Source organism: Xyrauchen texanus, chromosome 1 (assembly GCF_025860055.1).
Source record: "Xyrauchen texanus isolate HMW12.3.18 chromosome 1, RBS_HiC_50CHRs, whole genome shotgun sequence".
Classification (NCBI taxonomy): Eukaryota; Metazoa; Chordata; class Actinopteri; order Cypriniformes; family Catostomidae; genus Xyrauchen; species Xyrauchen texanus.
In genome coordinates, this window is record NC_068276.1 from 15,287,887 (window position 1) to 15,305,124 (window position 17,238).

The 17,238-nt window shown below is 38.9% G+C and overlaps 1 protein-coding gene across 1 annotated transcript; it reads left to right on the forward strand.

Moving 5' to 3' along the window:
• The first annotated feature begins 1,758 nt into the window (after positions 1-1,758).
• On the forward strand, positions 1,759-9,808 carry htatip2 (HIV-1 Tat interactive protein 2). The gene is made up of 6 exons (XM_052128027.1): positions 1,759-1,949; positions 2,822-3,005; positions 4,263-4,370; positions 5,296-5,433; positions 5,745-5,806; positions 5,964-9,808. The coding sequence occupies exons 1-6, from the start codon at positions 1,834-1,836 to the stop codon at positions 6,172-6,174; spliced, it is 819 nt and encodes a 272-aa protein (XP_051983987.1). The 5' UTR covers positions 1,759-1,833; the 3' UTR covers positions 6,175-9,808.
• The last annotated feature ends 7,430 nt before the right edge of the window (positions 9,809-17,238 follow it).

Below are 17,238 nucleotides of genomic sequence, written 5' to 3' on the forward strand. Positions count from 1 at the left end.
GTCAGAAATGTTCAAAGCTTTTTGTAGCTAAGACTTTAGGGTATGTGGCTATTCCAACATGATACAGTAAATGGGAAGCTGGCAAGTAGTTTCTGAGAGTTTCAGTACCCTAAGATTGGACACATTTTGGCAACTCGATTCCAAGAGCCATCTCCTATCAGACATGTTTTGCATCGCTCAAGTGTGTTTACCATCCCTTGTGGGGACACAGGAAATGTGTTGCTTCAGCAGTGTGGGACACCTGGGTTCAGATCCCATGTTGAAACCAGGAAGTAATCATGTTTGCATAATCAGTGACAATTATGATTCGGAAGATCCATTTTTTACTCTAACATTAAATTTTTACTCCACTGGTGGTTAAGTTTAGGTTTGGCATTTGGGTTGGGGGGGTTCAGTTTATAATATATGCTTTCCTGTTCAGTATATTACATCCTGAGCAGCTGAAAACTGAAATGTCATCTAAAGAAAAGTCAACCAATTTATTTTACTGTGATTTCCATCTGGATATTTAGAAATTGACTTTTAAAACCCTATCCTGAGAAATATTCACTGAGTACAATGTTACAACTAGCCCCTGTCTCCCCTGATTTCAAGGTTAAATGTGCATATCTACTAGTTCAGTGTCAGTAATAGAAGCAGCAACAAATAATATCAGCAAAGATACATACATGACATCAGTTAGATAAAAGCAGCTCTTGTACACATGAATTGTGAGAACTATTCATAATCTTTTATTATAATTTGTCTTCACAGTGCTGAGGATGGTGCAACAGTATGCAGGTACAATATGTGATCAGTATATACTGTTCTCTCACATTCACTATCAATAATACTGTGGATAAAATACTGTAAATATGGTCACGTCTGAACACTTTGTTTTAAATATTAAATAATTTCAGGAAGGGAAGGATCACAATGCGTCCTCAATATGGATACTGGACTGTGTGTTTAAAAAATAGAAATGACTATAAAGCCTGTGCTGGTCCTGCTGTCTGTCTCTCTCTGAGAGTGAAGCCACAGAAAGTGGGAGTGTTTGTGGATTATGAGGAGGGTCTGGTCTGCTTTTATGAGATAAAAAGTAATTATTTCGAGATAAAACCTCAAAATTATGAGATACAATCTCATAATTTTGAAATTAACAAGTCATACTTATGATATAAAAAGAGGCATGTGATAAAAATTCATAATAAATCAAAATTATGAGTTACTAAATCATTATTATAAGATAATAAATCATAATTATGAGTTACTAAACCATAATTATGAGACGCTAAATCATTACTATGAGATTAATTTACTTAAAAAAAATGTTTTTCATTTATAATAATTTAAACCTAATTTATACTTTGCATAATCTCATCATAATGCTTTTATTTAATAATTATTAATTTTTTATATCAAAATCATAAATTTGTTTCTCATAATTATTACTTTTTATCTAAACATTATGCATTTGTATATGATTATGACTTACAAAAGCACATAATTTTTCATCTTGTATAAAATAAAACAATAACATAATAAACGCTATGTATATATATATATATATATATATATATATATATATATATATATATATATATATATATATGCGTATCTATGTATATAATAAAAAATATGTACAATATGTGTCGAATAACTAATATATATATATATATATATATATATATATATATATATACATATATATATATATATATATATATTCGGCCAATGCCAAACAGCAGCAGCGCTGCATTCTAAATGATGCACTTGATCTGCGCAGGCGCTGTGTGAAACGAGGACGAAACAGGAAGACGTGTGAATGTATGCTCCGTTTATAACGTGCTTGGGATGAATATATTTCTGGGTAATTGTGGAAAAGCCTGTAGTTTTTTGACAGTTTTTGTTGTGGCACTTGCCGCTGTTTTTCAATATCTGGAGAATTCAGAGACAGACGAGATCCCAAGGTGAAGTATTCATAAAAGACTACTGGTACTCTTAGTATTACTTCTGTATTCATATATCCTACTGTGCAATACTGTATATTGTTGCATTATCCTGCTTTTGACGATTGCATTACCAACAAATTTCCAGCAGTACGTTCTCACTGTATAAATGCATGCTGATTCCTGTTCATAGTAACAGCGTTCAACTAATAAAAAGTATAAGCGTTAGAATGGCCATTAAATGGAAGCATTAAATGGGCGGGGCTTAGCTGCCCAGAAGCTGTCTCTAATTGGCCAGATACGATGGGTCTAAATAGTAATTCACCTATTTTAACTTTTCAATGTATTCTGTTCGATTCAATTGCTATTAAAATTTCCCAGTGCCATTATTCAAGTGTAACTTATTGTTCAGACGCGCTATGGAAATAACCTGCTTTGTCACGAGGTACTTGTTACTTTCCTCAGCGCTGTTAAGCATGGACCAATCACTGTCGTTTGTAATTTTATGGTAAGGGTTTTTGAAGCATGTATTTTTTTATAGATTGCTGGCAAAGTCTCTGTTGCTGGGGCGCATTAACATTTATATGTCAGATATAATTCTGTGAAATCAATAGATTCAAACGGTCATAGTTTTTACTGTACAAAATGACACCAGTAAGGCAAAAAACGTCCTGAGATTTGAAAGCAGCTCAATGCGATTCCGCTTTTTTGAGCCACCAGGCGCCCTCTTGAGGAAAATAACTATTTATCTCTTTGCAAACAGTTAGCATAGCAACGTTTTGTGCACGCCCAGTGGAAAACATATCCTGTGGTATACCTGTGCAGAATCTGCAATATCATGGTGATGTTGCAAGAATTAAACAGGCTCGTTTGCAATCTCTTCCTCATTACAGAATGGATCTGCATGCAATGGCAGAGAAATACCGGCAGAAGAACAGAACGTGTTTTATTCTCGGCGCTTCTGGTGAGAGTGGGAAAATGCTACTGAAAGAATTAGTTGAGCGCAAACTCTTCTCCAAGATCACACTCATTGGACGAAGGCTGTTAACCTTTGAGGATAAAACCTATGAAAATCTGGTATGGTGTACAGTTTGGGAAAGTTCTGCTCACGTGCAGTTTGCTCGAAAAAAATTTGGAAATTAAAATACAACAAAATTTATGGATTTTACACCGATCAGCCACAACATTAAAACCACCAACCTAATATGGTTTAGGTCCCCCTTGTGCTGCCAAAACAGCGCCAACCCACATCTCAGAACAGCACTCTGAGATTATATTTTTCTCACCACAATTGTACAGAATTGTTATCTGATTTACCATAGACATAGACTCAGTTCAAACCAGTTTGGCCATTCTCTGTTGACTTCTCTCATCAACAAGGCATTTCCATCCACAGAACTGCCGCTCACTGGATGTTTTTTGTTTTTGGCAGCATTCTGAGTAAATTCTAGAGACTGTTTTGTGTGAAAATTCCAGGAGATCAGCAGTTACAGAAATACTCAAACCAGCCTATCAGGCACAAACAATTATGCCATGGTCCAAATCACTGAGATCAAATTTTTTTCCCATACGGATGGTTGATATGAACATTAACTGAAACTCCTGACCTGTATCTGCCTGATTTTATGCACTGCACTGCTGCCACACGATTGGCTGATTAGATAATTGCATGGATGATTGTTGGTGTCAGATGGGCTGGATGAGTATTTCTGAAACTGCTGATCTCCTGGGATTTTTCACTCAAAACAGTGTCTAGAATTTACTCTGAATGGTACCAAAAACAAAAAACATCCAGTGAGCGGCAGTTCTGTGCAAGGAAACGCCTTGTTGATGAGAGATGTCAACAGAGAATGGCAGGACTGGTTTGAACTGATAAAGTCTACAGTACAATTGTGGTGAGAAGAATATAATCTCAGAATGTTGTTCTGAGATGAGGGTTGGTGCCGTATTGGTGGCATAAGGGGGAGCTACACAATATTAGGCAGGTGATTTTAATGTTGTGGCTGATCGGTTTATAATAAGGATATCAAACCAAGTGGCATTGATGTATATAAAAAACTGTGCACAAACACTTTGACGCATTCTGGTTGACAAACAGTATATCCAAAATGTGATAAACTACACCTGTGGTGACGCCACTCAATACATACTGTATGCATACATACACTAAAAATGACAGTGACCAGTTGGTAAATGTATTTTCCAAAATGTATCAAAATCTAATGCAATGAAGTGTCCAATACTTTTTGTGCCACTGTAGATTAATAATGGACCTGTGGTTATCAAAGATCAAATTCTGTAAATTTTTTTACTCGTTGGTATTCTTTTCTTCAGGAGCAAAAGGTGGTTGATTTCGAAAAGCTGGAGGAGTATGAAGAGGCTTTTCGGGGTCATGATGTGGGATACTGCTGTCTAGGTACCACCAAAGCCAAAGCAGGAGCTGTAAGTTTCAGATGTTATAGTTACCTGTGTTAAAGGTGTTCCAAGTAAAAAAAAAACAAAAAAAATGACATGCAGAAAACGTCCTTATTACGAAATCGGTCTTATGCTTTGTTTAGCCAATAAGACTTTCTACCTGTCAATCATTATGCATGTTCACAGGGTTGTGTAAATATGCTTGTATAAGTGCCAGTATGGTGTCCTGCTCCCGTGAAACACTCGGGGTCAGACAACAAAATGCTCAGGGGTTCCCATCGCCCTCCATCTGCTTGAACACAATGATCTGTAGTGTGTATGCATGTCTTTTTTGCGTGTGGCTAATTCAGTGGCTGGTCTGGTGGAAGTTCCAGAACGGCTTAAATCGCTTACAGCACCTTTAAATCAAAGATACCTACCTATGTTGCGTACAGACATGCAGGATTCTTTGCCTGAACCTCAATAAGACGTGAAATGAGGGGCTTTAGATATGCACTTAAAGTGTGTGTCAGCCCCCATTAAATGCTTCAACTTAAGAAACAGAAGAGGACTTTTGTATAGTAATAAATACAATTAAGAATATGCATCAGTATTAGGAGAAAATCGTGAAACATCATAAATATGAAAAATAAAGCCCAGTTGCAAACTATTAAACTATATTTGGCAATGCAAGTAAATAAATTCATATGTGTTTGCAGCTGGTAAACAACACTTGGTTTTAAAGAAACCATGTTTTTTTTAGAACTTTTAAAGTGTAATTCACCTAAAAATGAAAAGTCACACACATGGGATGGCATGAGGGTGAGTAAATGTTGAGAGAATCTTCATTTTTGGGTGAACTATCCCTATAATTATACCAAGACACATTCGTGATTAACCCTATGTGCAAATCTACATTTCATATTTATTAAATGCATACAATCAACTGTTTGGTTTTTTGTATGGGCTACAGGAAGGATTTGTGCGGGTAGATCACGACTACGTTCTCAAGGCAGCAGAACTTGCCAAAGCAGGAGGTTGCTCTCATTTTCACCTCGAATCCTCCAAAGGTGCTGACAAAACCAGCAGCTTTCTCTACCTGAAAACTAAGGTACTACAGCGGGCTGTTACATTTTGTTGAAATAGCTATAGGAAGAGTTGGCACAGTTGGTTAGTGTTATTTTATATTTATTTAATGCTTTGACAGTACCATGTACTGGATTATAAAGAGCCCCCTAATGGGCCAAGGTGGTTGGAAAACAATTGTTGGGGTGATGCGAAAACAATGCAAAGTTTTGTGAGAGAATGCAAAAGCATTTACTTATTTTTCTTCTCAAACTACAAATTGTTTCCCCACCACCTTGGCCCTCTGGGGCTTATATAGGATTATGCCTCACTATAGCTAAATTGGTGCATTTTCAGGGGCAAGTTGAAGCGGAAGTCGAGGAGCTCGGCTTTGAGCGCCTCTCCATTTATCGACCAGCGTAAGTCACTCTACTCATTTTTGTTCTACAATGGTCTGATCCAAGGAATCTGTCGCAGTTTCTGTGTACCTCTAGGTTTGGTGTCATATATGCATGTGTTATGCCTGTCAGTTGATTCATTTGATCTGAAGGTCATGTTTTGACAACTTTTTTCTAGGGTGCTATTGGTGGACCGACAAGAGAGCAGGCCAGCGGAGTGGATGGCCCGGAAATTTCTTGGTCCATTCTCCTCTGTTTTTCCTACTGCAATGTCCATTCCCTTAACATCAGTGGTCAGAGCAATGGTTGCCAACACACTTAAAGATGCTGAAAATAAAGTGGAAATCCTTGAAAATAAGTCCATATACAATCTTGGGAAAACTGAATGAAAATGTACGATATTATCATTGATTTTCAAGAAGTGCAATTATAGCATGGTATGATTTCTTGATAAACCAAAATATTGTTTTAATACCATTTACAGAGACTTGAGCTATTAACATGTACAGTTGAAGTCAGAAGTTTACATTCACCGCCAAATACATTTAAACTCAGTTTTTCACAATTTCTGACATTTAACTTTAGAAACATTCCCCGTCTTAGGTCAGTTAGGATCATACTTTATTTTAAGAATGTGAAATGCCAGAATAATGGAAGAGAGATTATCTATTTCAGATTTTATTGGTTTCATCACATTCCCAGTGTGTCAGACATTTACATAAACTTTGTTAGTATTTTGTAGTATTGCCTTTAAATTGTTTAACTTGTGTCAAATATTTTGGGTAGCCTTCCACAAGCTTCTCACAATAAGTTGCTGGAATTTTGGCCCATTCCTCCAGACAGAACTGTTGAAACTGAGTCACGTTTGTAGGCCTCCTTGCCCGCACACGCTTTTTCAGTTCTGCCCACAAATATTCTATTTGATTGAGGTCAGGGCTTTGTGATGGCCACTCCAATACCTTGACTCGGTTGTCCTTAAGCCGTTTTGCCACAACTTTGGAGGTATTCTTGGGGTCATTGTCCATTTGGAAAACCCATTTGTGATGAGCTTTAACTTCCTGGCTGATGTCTTGAAATGTTGCTTCAATATATCCACATCATTTTCCTTACTCATGATGCCATTTATTTTGTGAAGAGCACCAGTCCCTCCTGCAGCAAAGCACCCAACAACATGATGTTGTACCCTAATGTTTCATGGTTAGGATGGTGTTTTTCAAGCCTCACCCTTTTTCCTCCAAACATGACAGTGGTCATTATGGCCAAACGGTTACATTTTTGTTACCGTTTTGTCATTTTGTTGGTTACATTTCTCCAAAAAGTAAGATATTTGTCCCCATGAGCACTTGCGAACTGTAGTCTGACTTTTTTATGGCGGTTTTGGAGCAGTTTCTCCTTTCTTGTTGAGCAGCCTTCCAGGTTATGGCGGTATAGGACTCATTTTAATGTGGATATTGATACTTGTCTACCTGTTTCCTCCAGAATCTTCACATGGTCCTTTGCTGTTGTTCTGGGGTTGATTTGCACTTTTCTCACCAAACTACATTCATCTCTAGGTGACAGAATGTGTCTCCTTCCTGAGTGGTTTGATGGCTGTGTGCACCCATGGTGTTTATACTTGCGTACTATCATTTGTACAAATGAACGGGGTACCTTCAGGCATTTGAAAGTTGCTCCCAAGGATGAACCAGAATTGTGGAGGCTTGTCTGATTTCTTTTGATTTTCCCATGATGTCTAGCAAAGAGGCACTGAGTTTGAAGGTAGGCTTTAAAATACATCCACAGGTACACCTCCAGTTCAGTACACCTCCTATCAGAAGCTAATTGTCTAAAGGCTTAACATCATTTTCTGCTTAAGAAAACAAGCTGCTTAAAAGCACAGTTAACAGTGTATGTAAACTTCTGACCCACTGGTGTTTGTGATATAGTCAATTAAAAGTGAAACAATCTGTCTGTAAACAATTGTTGTAAAAATTGCTTGTGTCATGCACAAAGTAAATGTCTTAGACGTCTTGCCAAAACTAATATTAATATTAAATCTGTGAAGTGGTTAACATTTATTTTAATGACTTCAACCTAAGTATGTGTAAACCTCTGACTTCAACTGTACATTGTTAATAACAAATCCTTTGTATTACATAAGGGAGTGTTTCTATATCCTCCACATTGGACTCTAATGCCTTTTTTTTGGTTACTGTATGTGAATCAGGGAAAGATTAATTCCATACTCACTGTTGTGTGTACAGTGATATTAATTTGTGTTTAACTATGTAATATGTATTTACTTATATACCCTGCAGGGTGTCATGCTGTCATGACTGATTGTAATAGTAAACAAATAGGTTATATGGAAAAAATATTAAATATCAAACTGGTTTCTGGTCAAAATAATTATTATCAGTCTTTATTTCTGTTTAATAATCTGGCAACAAATTACTGAGTGATTACATGCTTATGGGTAGGTAGTTCTGTGCTAACGTTTTCACTTCAGAAATGAAACGGTTAAAGGCTGAAGTTCACTTCAGATTTGACTTCAATTTAGTTACAACCCCAATTCTGAAAAAGTTGGGACAGTATGAAAAATGCTAATAAAACAAAAAGGAGTGATTTGTAAATTATATTCACCCTTTGCTATGTTGAAAGCACTACAACTACATATTAAATTGTTTTACCTTGTGAATTTAATTGTTTTTTTGAAAATGTACAGTCATTTCAAATCAGATGATTGTAGCATGCTCCAAAAACATTGAGACGGGACAATTTAAGACTAATTACAATTTGATGAGTTAAAATAACAAGGCGATGTGAAACAGATGTTAAACAGGTGAGGCAATCATGTCATAGTATATAAGGAGCCTCCAAAAACAGCCTAATCCTTCAAGAGCAAGGATCATTCGAGACTTGTCAATTTGCCAACAGATGCTTCAACAAATAATCCAGCACTTTGAGAAAAATGTTCACCAAAGTCAAATTGGAAGGATTTTGGTCATTTCACCCTCTACTGTGCACAATATAGTTAAAAGATTCAAGGAATATTATCAAAGCTTGGTGTGTAAAGGGCAAGACGAAAACCTCTTCTGAATGCGCATGATCTCTGATCCCTCAGACATCTTAAAAACATCATTCATCTGTAATGGATATCATGAATATGGGATTGGGATTACTTAAGTAAACTTTTATTAGTCAACACCACTCGCCGCTGCAGCCACAGATGCAAGTTAAGACTTTACTATGCAAAGCAGAAGCCATACATCAACACTGACCAGAAGTGCTGCTGACTTCTCTGGGCTCGGTCTCATCTTAGATGGAAAGTAGAACAGTGGAACTTTTGGTACAAAAAAAAAAAAAACACATTTCAAAATGTTGAAAAGTGTCAAAAATCCAAAAGCAAGTATGGCATGGGTAACTTGCACATCTGTGAGAACACCATGAATGAAGACAAACATGTACAAATTTTGGATCCATCCAGCACCATCTTTTCCAGGGACGTCCCTGGAAACCTCAAACCACATACTGCCCAGATTTCAAGTGTAGAGAGTGTGGGTGCTAGATTGGCCTGCCTGCAGTCATGACCATCTCCAATTGAGAATGTGTGGCGCATTATGAAGCACACCATACAGCAATGAAGACCAGCTAAAGACCTACATAATGGATAAATGGGGGAAAATTCCACTTTCTAAACTTGACAAACTTGTGTCTTCAGTGCCTAAAATGCTTAATGTGCTAGAAGAAATGATGAGGTTTCACAATGGTAAATACTCAACTGTCCCAACTTTTTGGGGCATGTTGCAATCATCTGATTTAAAATAACCGTACATTTAAAAAAAAAAAATCAGAAGGAAAAACAGAACTGAATGCATAGTTGTAGTGCTTTCAAAATAGAAAAGGGTTGTTGTTTTTATTAGGGACCAATTACGCCCTACTATGATTAGACGGACCTTCATTTGTTTACTTTTTGCCATATCAACACTATTTAGTGAAAACAATTGCAGGAAGATATCGTCATAACGCCATAAAGGGTTTTCATCTCTCCTTTTTCTTGTTGTTGTGTTTATTCCAAACAAGGTAAACTTTGTGTAATTTTAATCTACAATCTGTAGCAAGCATCTTGCATAGTCTTTTCATTCTTAGTTAGCCAGCAGAAGTGACTAGCCAGGTTTAAATCCCAGTTGAGCTTGTCACCGGCCCTACTTGACCCGCCCTGAATGAGATTCGAACCGGCTTTCCCCAGCATGGGAGTCAGACATGCTTGCAGGAGACTAGAAAAGCCAAGGCCTCTAGCCTTGGTTGTTAGTGCATATTTTAAGGCCAGGAGAGTGAGGTTTACATTCTGCACAGCTATTACGTAGCTACTGTAACACGATACTTTGTAACAAGTAGAACAAACTATACACAATTCCAAGCAGTCAGATGTAATTTACGTAATTACTAGGGCTGGGACGAATACGTCGACGCCAATTATGCGCGTCGATTCGTCAGACCAAAACAAAGATGGCGGCGCCGGAGAGTAGAAGCAAAACGAGTGGCTCCTCAGACTACCAGAAGTGCAAGGCGGCACGCACTCGTTCATCTAAAGTGTGGGAATTCTTTAATTTAAAAGGAAAAATTATGTGATATGTCGTCTTTGCAAAATGGAGATGGCTTTCCATTCTAGCACCACGGCAATGCACCAGCACTAGGGCTGGGATGACGTCGACGCAAAAAATACGTCGACGCAAAAATATGCTGCGTCGAATTGTCAGACCCAAAACAAAGATGGCGGCGCCGCCAACACGACAGTGGCTCCTCAGACTATCAGAAGTGCAAGGCGGCATGCACTCGTTCCTCTTAAGTATGAGAATTATTTAATTTAAAAGGAAAAAATTCCGTGATATGTCATCTTTGCAAAATGGAGATGGCCTTCCATTCTAGCGCCACCGGGAGCAGCCGCAGATGACAGAGCACCGTAAGTTTTTTTCAACTCCCCACTTTGCACTCGATTTTGGAGTAAGCTATAATACGTTGTCGACACCTAAAGTTTTAAGCTTATAGCTATTAATAATGCGCTTATAGCTATGAATGTCGTGAAAAATACATAGAGGACACTGACAACGCGCTGACAGACAGGACCAAGCAGGTAACATTTAATAAAGTCTCAACTTTCAAATTTGGTCATTCAAAGAAAATTAAACCATAAATAGGCCTACTATTTTGTGGCTCTTTAATGTGTCGTGACAGATTGCCTCAGTTAAAGCTGCTCGTGAACCGATCATCTTTTCCTTGGTTAATTTATAGCATCAAATAGGCTAAACATGAATGTAGCCTACATCAGAAGGACTGTTGTTTTAACCGCGGAAAGACGTCAGTACAGTAGCCTACAATCCATTATTCAAATTGAAATCCACTGACGTTAATCTTCTCTCTCCTGACTACTTTGTCGGACAAAAATGGCGTATTATGATTGATTGATCAGATCGCCAGTCAATCAAACTCCCGGCAAATGTTTTTTTTTTTTTTTTTACATTTTATACACCCCTACCCCCGATGAAACCGGTATTACCGGTGTTGTCACAAGTCGATTAATCGAATCAAAATCGAATCGGACTGAAAAAAAATGAATCGTTAGATTAATCGATGCATCGAAAAATAATCGCTAGATTAATTGTTTAAAAAAATAATAGTTTATCCCAGCCCTAATAATTACCCTTTGTGTGTGTAAATGTCAAACTAATTGCTATATTATATATGACAAAGTTAATAAATAGCTTTACTTGGCATAATATTTAAGTTTATCTTCTATTCACTGTAATATGTTCATGTGACAATGTGCCCCGCCAATGCGGTCATTTTACTCTCCTTTCTAGTGAGATGGTGAAAAAACGTATACACTGTATAGATGAAATAAGACCAAATATTTGTACCAGAAATGTGTAAACTTAATGTGAAAAAAGAAAAATACTTCGAGCCACAAGTACATTTACACAAAAGTGTTAGTTTGTGCACCGCTCTCTCCTAGATCATATGAAGCTAGCTTACAAGATAAACTACGGTGGTGCAATGCTGCCACTTAGGCCTACTTATTATTTTCACTCAGTTATGTTATAAAAACGACATCTTTTCTCGTAATAACGGGATCTTTTCTCATCTTTTCTTGTAATACATCAACATGCAAGAGTTGTGATGGCTGAAATATAGACATATAGTTTAATCAAAGCTAAAGGACAAATTAAATAACACATTAATCAGTCATATAAAAGATGCAGATTAATTAAACCAAGAGCGGAGATATGTATTAGACACTGACTTTCACACAACAACATAATGCAGATGTCTTTCCAGTTTTAGTGTTAAAATGGTTGTTTACACACAGACCGAGAGCAATGTATGAAGAAGAGTTGTCTGCTTTTATTACTATAATCAGAACCAAATTTTTATTACACTGCACTTTTGTGATCACATGTTCATTTCCCTTCATTGTTTGTGCATGTGGTGAAGTAACAGGTACTTAGAACTAAAGAAGGCCAAGTAATCACATGACTGGCAGTAAACCACATCTAGCATCACAGCGGTTTCTCCCCCTCTCGCACAGATAAGAGCAGAGAATGCCCCTGGGCACTTCGACAGCGCGCATTGAGCAAAAGAGTGGGCACTGACAGAAAGCATCTTTTTAAAGATGCCTTTCCGGTTATGTGCAGTTCCTGGTTGCGGTCATTATTTCTCCACTTCTACTTCATCTTACCAAGGAAAGGCGTTGGGTTACAGCCAGTCCTGGACTTGCAAGTACTGAACCGGGCCTTGCACAGACTTCCGTTCAAGATTCGCATTTAAGCAAGCATGCGGCATCAGGACTGGTTTGCGGCGGCAGACCTGAAGTATGCATACTTCAACATCTTGGTTTCCCCTCGGCACAGACCCAGGGAGCCCCATTTGTGCCCTGGAGTCAGTTGAGCTAAAGGTGGCCTCTTAAAGACTGAGCTCACGTCCATCAAGAAGGTAGGGGACCTGTAGGCTTTCTCTGTCAGCGACACATGCCTGGTGTTTGGTTCGGAATACTCTCACGTGGTCCTGAGGCCCCAACCGAGCTATATGCCCAAGGTTCCCATGACCCCGTTTAGGGATCAGGTGGTGAACCTGAATGCGAATCTGCCCCTGGAGGAGGCAGACTCCACATTTTGTTGCTGTGCCCAGTGCGTGCTTTACGCATATACTTGGATCGGACACAGAGCTTTAGACAGTTTGTTTTGTTGAGACTTGTGTGAGTCGTGCAATCTCCTGTCGATGAATTCCTGAATATTTCAGTCAAATTTTGGTTGGTTGGTTTTTGAAGTTGATTATTCTGTGTGACAGGGCAGATGGCGGGGCCGGGTCGTGATCATACACACCCGGTCCCTTATCAGGCTAATCAGGCCTCCGAGGGATAAAGGCCGACTGTGGAGGATTGTGCAGGAGAGAGAGATAGTTTACGGACATGTCCATCATGTGTGTGTTTTGTCGCACAATCCTCCGCAGTCGGCCTTTATCCCTCTTGGAGGCTTGATTAGCCTGATAAGGGACCGGGTGTGTATGATCATGACCCTGCCCTGCCACATTCTGTTTTCTGTCTTTCCCCCCTGTGAGAGTTTTGGTTTGTATTTTTGATTTATTTTGTAATAAAGCCCTTTACTTGCCTTCCTGCATTTGTGTCCTATATTTCAATCCGTGACATGACAAACTAGCCACCATGGACCCAGCAGTGGCAAGGGGCATTTTTTTTTTATCCCGCCCAGCTCTACCACTCCATGGCCAGGTCCCAGAATGGTCGTGGTTTCGGCATTTATGCTATGGAACATATCAGTGAGCCTCATAGGTGGTGCTTTGATGAGACCCAGTTGAAACAGCTCTTCCTTTCAGGCTTGGACAATCCTAAGTGAGGTGTTAATTGGGATTTTTGTTTTACTCTTTTGGGATCTGGTGGACCATATCTGCCATCTTGTGGAAGTTGAATACCTGCTGCAGAGATGGTACACCAGATCCCAGAACCCCTCTCAGCCCATCTCTCACGGAGGAGCCCGCTGCGGTCCGTTAGGTGCCGGAAGATCTTTCTGCTGTCAGTCAGGAGCCAGAGGAGCTTTCTGCTGTCCACCAGGAGGTGGAGGAGCCCATTTGTGACTGCCAGGAGGTGCCAGTCTGACCTCTGCCCAGTGGCTGCCCAAGTCCAGCAAAACGCATTGGTGCTTTTATAACATGTAGCCCTCCCAATAAAGACTTTTTAACTTAAAACACCACAAGAGATGTGGATTTTGTTTCCACCTAGAATTGTTGTGATTATTTTTTATGAGTTTGATAAAATATGCTGACCTGGCAGCTTTTAGTGCTTGTCTGTAGCTACAGACACGGTACTTCCATGTATGGCGAAATACCTCTAATTTTGTATTATTCCACTTGTGTCCCATTTTATGAGCTGCTCTCTTGAGAGCATGAGTGCAGTTATTGTACCATGGTGTGGGTTTTTTTTCTTACATTTTCTTTAATCAAAAGGGGGTGACACTATCAGCAGTGCCAGAGAAGACTCTATCCATATTTTCTGTGACAACATCAATTTCTTCTAGAATTTTTGGCTGACAGAGTATATGAGACAAATCTGTGTTGGTAAATGTGAGGTTATAAAAGCATGGATGTTTCAACATCTTTAAAGCTCCACCTCCTGACCATTTCTCAGCTCTGTGGCTGCCTCCCAGGCCTCCTGACCCTGTATTGGCCCTGTGGCCGTCTACCAGGACTCCTGACCCAGTCCCTACACTGAGGTGGACTCTTTGATCTCCTGTCCACCCGCCTGATCTGCTCTGCGCTGCTCTCCTTGGTCTCCTGGCTGTCTGCCTGATCTGCTCTGGTCTTCCTGGTCTCTTGGCCATCCGCCTGATCTACTCTGGCCTGTTTGGTCTCAAAATCCACCTCAGCCCTCTGAACATCTGGCTCCAGCTTGGTTCTCCGTGCCTGCAGCATCTCCCTGGATCTCCATCCCTCCAACTCTGCCTTGGTCTCAAGTCTCTCTGACTTTGCCTTGTTCCTCTGCTCCCCTTGCCCCATGTGCCCCCCTGAACTTTAACTTAACTTGAAACTTTCATAAACAAACACATGCAACGTGGCCGTGTGCGTCTCTCTCTCATCTCGAACCGGCGCCTCCAGCTGCCCCTTATCTGACTCTCCCGCTGATCAGTTGATTCAGCGTCGGCCGTGCTCCATCATGGCCCAGCAACGCCCCCCTCCTCGTCACACTGTTATACCAAATTAGGTAAATTAAAGCTTTAACAGTGTTCAATATATTACAGTAATCTCTAACAGCTGAAGGTGAGGAATGAGATTAGTATAAATGTTTGTAGAACAGCAACAGTGCCGTCTAATGTATGTGGACCACTTCCGGTTTCAGCCACTTCCAGCTATTTTAGAAATAAAAATATACTACACAATGCTGCTTTACATTACAGGCTGGCAAAATGTCTACATATTATTATCATTAATTATGATTTTCATAAACTCGTTGGTTTTGAGCGAAAAAGTTTTACCATTTATCGCACTTTTGCGATCGTTTAATCACACACTGTTACACTGGAAGAATGAATGATAGATCAGGCACTGATAGGACAGTCCTCTGCACCATCTGACACGCCACCACAAACATGTGGCTGGGAAAATGCTGCTTCAACTCTCTTTGCACCAAAACTGCATCTTGTTTCATTGTGACAAAATAATAAATGCATTCTTGTCAGAGAACGTTCTCTCTTTCTTAGCAGTATGTAGTAAACAGATACAGTATGCAGATCAGCATTCAGCATGGCTTATGAAACATCACCTTTGGAATTAAATAAAGGTATCATCGGAGGTTATGCAGGTACATATGAATGGAGGTTTACATGGAGACAAAAAGACTGCATCATCACAATCTTGGTAAAGAAAGAAGCAGATTTTATTACAGTATCTTCAATACAAAAATTATCAGTCATTGGCACATAATTCTGCTGCGCATCATGTAGTTGTGTGATAGTTTATAAGTCTAGATCACTAACTCTGGTATAGTAAACTTCTAGTTATTTACACTGCGGTCAATGTCAGTGGAACTTTCTCACATTCACCAGAAATGCAGCCGCTGCTTACGTCCACATTGCATAATAAGGTGCATAGACCTTTCGTCTGAAGTTGTGTGAACAGGCCTTTAGCTTGGGCCAAACATTTGTCTCGGGCCACCTATTGAGGAACCCTGCACTAGACCAACCAGTCAGGCGACTAATAACAGAGCCAATTTATGTATTTTACCACAAGCTAACAATATCCCATGACAGACAGTAGCAGATTTAGAGCTGAAGTTGTCAAATTAATTATGTGAAATATTTATTTGAGCACTTCACTTTGTAATCATTTTTATAAAAACACACAATTAAAAATAATATTTTACTGTGCATCAGCAGTGTAGCCAGAAACAAGACTACGGGTGTGCCAAGTAAAAATCGGTTGTCCAACATCTAAAGCAAATTTAAGTGACATAAAATGACAATTGATAACCACTGCATTAATTTATTTTAGCTATAATTATAGATATAATACAGCTCTGTTTTATTTTTTTATTAAAATTCAATGAAGTATGTAGGCCTGGTAATATATAAAAATATTAGACAGAATTACTCATCATAGAATAATCTTTTTTTGGAGTGATTCGTCAGTGTTTTCCAAATATATTTCCAAACACAAATATAAATTGTGGGAAAATTTGCACTACAGTAAATTTGTATACAAAACTTGATTGTGATACCACATAAATCAGTAATGCATTATGTTGAACAGAAGAATGCACAACTGTAAGAAGATTCAAAATATTTTCTAGCATTCTTTGTATTTATGGAGTACAGGGTGGTTTAGTTCATTATAAAAACAGAAAATTGTAACATGAATGTTTGAGCCAATATGAATAATATAATGTCTGACATGATGCAAACAGATGGTAAGGTGATCCTAGATTATGATTTGCATATCATCATGGGAGCATTTACTGAGCCACTAATTGAAAAATAAAACAAATCTGTCATCTACACAGGCAGATAAGTCTGATCATTAAACCAGGCAGGGTCAAAGAAGTAACAGCTTAATGGCGTATAACATGTTAAGGATCAATAGGCTAATGAGAAAAGGCGCAGTACAGTGTTGCCTACCTTTTCAAGCACATTGTCCAAATATTCCACAATATGCATAACATATTGTTATTGGGGAAGAAAGGATGAACTTATTTTGCTTATATGGACTCATGCAATTATGAACAATGAGGCAATTTCAGTGGCTACGCCACTGCAGTGAAAGCACCAACAGAACGTGCATGAGCGAGAAACTTGACACGAGACATTTACCTTCTAGACAAGACCCTTTTTTCCCCTTTTCTTTTTTTTTTGAGCCAATCATCTAAGTCCTAAATGCCATGTGATTCATAATTGTGAAGCTACAGGAAAAGGATG